This window comes from Diadema setosum, chromosome 22, assembly GCF_964275005.1.
Source record: "Diadema setosum chromosome 22, eeDiaSeto1, whole genome shotgun sequence".
Lineage (NCBI taxonomy): Eukaryota > Metazoa > Echinodermata > Echinoidea > Diadematoida > Diadematidae > Diadema > Diadema setosum.
Genome location: NC_092706.1, coordinates 25,637,880 through 25,640,273, shown reverse-complemented (window position 1 = coordinate 25,640,273; position 2,394 = coordinate 25,637,880). Strand labels below are relative to the sequence as shown.

The window sequence follows — 2,394 nt, the reverse complement described above, 5'->3', positions numbered from 1 at the left end:
TGTGCAGCGCCTGGTGGTTGCTCTCACAGGCTCTCTTATATTCCCTTTATTTCACCTAGTATTGGTGATTTTAGTGCATAAGTTTGGTACCAGCTGATTTATAATGTTCCAGAGACCAAAACTGTGCATGTAGGAAACATGGAAACTTGGCAGGTTTCCTGCATTTTGTGGCTGATTTTGGTGACAAATTTCTGTCAGATATCCATTACATTGCATGTGGATGTAGCACAGAGCTCCCCAACCTATTCATCACAGGGGACCTTTCATGCCGTGCGGTCGACTGAGTCCCACTTTGGACTTGAGAATAGCCGGGCTATTGTTCCTGCTAAGGAGCCCTTTCAGTGGAACCACACTACCATGACTTTGGGTCTGAGAGTCATTCAGTACTCAGCTGTTTTCCTTCATGGTTTATGCCCCTGCTACAGTACCAATGAATGCCAACTTGAGACTGATGTCTGCCATAGAATCCAGTCACTCAATCTCATGCGTAAACCATGTACTGTGCATGATGAGTGGCAAGCTTCACATCAGCAGCCATGTTCCCGATACTGGAAGTTCGGGAAGAGGAAGCGATGGAGAAAGCGCGGGAAAAGAGGAGGAGGGAGACACGTCGGCCATCTTATTCCTGTGATCACGTCTCAACACAGGAAGTTTTCACAACGTCACCCTGGTCGAAGAGCACTTATTCAGATTCCAACTGAACTCTCCACTCATCGTCTTCAACGCACTTCGAATCATTCCATACATCGTCATGGCAAACATTCTAATTTTAGGATTGGCCATTGGAATGCACGTTCTATGAACAACAAAACAACTGTGCTCTGTGACCTCATTCTGGATAGTGACGTAGACTTAATGATTATAACTGAGTCATGGCTAAGAGGGGATTTCCGAGATGATCATATCCTCGCTGACATTACCACCACGCTACCTAACTACCACATCCAACATGTCCATAGGCACTCACGTGGAGGAGGTATATGTGTCATTCACCGCACCAGCCTGAAGATCACTCTGAACGATGCTCATGTCTTCACGACATTTGAGCACATGGACCTCACTATTCGCATCTCTCCATCTATAGCTTTCAGACTTTGTGCTATCTACCGTCCACCACCATCCGTGAAGAACAAACTTACCTTCGAAGGATTCGTTCATGAATTTTCTGTGCTGCTTGAATCTGTTCTAGTCCATTGTCATCAGCCGTTGTTGATAGGGGATTTTAACATTCAAGTGGATAACGTCAGCAATAAAGATTCCAAGACCTTCTCTGATATACTCTACTCGGCGGGACTTGTTCAACATGTCACCGTGTCCACGCATCTCGCAGGACACACTCTTGACCTGGTCATCACACGGAGGGATGGACATCCAATTCTTAGTACATCATGTCTCTCTGGACTGCCATCTGATCATGACGCAGTTGTCTGCTCTCTAAATTTTGCACGCCCCCCTTCATCTAAGAAATTGATTAAGTGTCGCAAACTGAAGGACATCAATGTGGATCAATTCACTGAAGATCTTAGACTTACCATTGGTGATCTTCCTGATGTTGTCAGCCCGTCAGATCTTGCCCAACAGTACAATCAAGTTGTGCGTGACCTTGTCGATAAACATGCCCCGGAAAAGACTGTACTTCTGTCTTTGAGACCCAATGCTCCATGGCATGATAAGGACGTCAAGAAAGCAAAACGTGAGAAACGACGTGCTGAACGCCGTTGGGTCAAGTCTGAAACGCCAGCCAACAAGGAATTGTACCGCGAGAAGTGTCGATTGTATAATGAAATCTTGTCACACTCCAAGTCTTCTTACCTACAAGGTGAGATAGAGAAACTTGACAATAAAGGACTCTTTCAGTGGATGCAAAAACTGACATCTCCCCCATCATCTAGACTGAGTCTGCCAAGTCATGAGTCAGACAAACAGTTGGCCAACGATTTCGGACTATTCTTCTACAATAAGATCCAGACAATAGTGGACAAGTTAGATGGCCATCAAAATGAAATTGAATCCATCCAACGAGAGACCATTCTTGCTACCTTCTCAGAATTCCATCCCGTATCCGAGGATGATGTCATGAATGTTATAAATTAAAGTCCATCTAAATCATGCAGACTAGATCCTGCTCCCACCTGGCTCATCAAGAAATGTCTTGGCGTGCTCATCTCATTCATCACCAGACTTGTGAATATGTCATTGTCTTCAGGCATTTTTCCTTCTTCATTCAAGTCTTCACATGTTACTCCAATCTTGAAAAAACCTCAGCTGGACGTGGACAACTTCGCAAATTATAGGCCAATTGCCAATCAGATGTTTCTTGGGAAAGTGTTGGAACGACTTGCTGCAAGTCAACTACGGGCATACCTTCAAGAACATGAGCTACTACCTCCTCTG

At 44.9% G+C, this 2,394-nt stretch overlaps 1 protein-coding gene across 1 annotated transcript; it reads left to right on the top strand.

Moving 5' to 3' along the window:
- The first annotated feature begins 855 nt into the window (after positions 1-855).
- On the top strand, positions 856-2,094 carry LOC140245243 (uncharacterized). Its single transcript, XM_072324828.1, has one exon. The coding sequence runs from the start codon at positions 856-858 to the stop codon at positions 2,092-2,094; it is 1,239 nt and encodes a 412-aa protein (XP_072180929.1).
- The last annotated feature ends 300 nt before the right edge of the window (positions 2,095-2,394 follow it).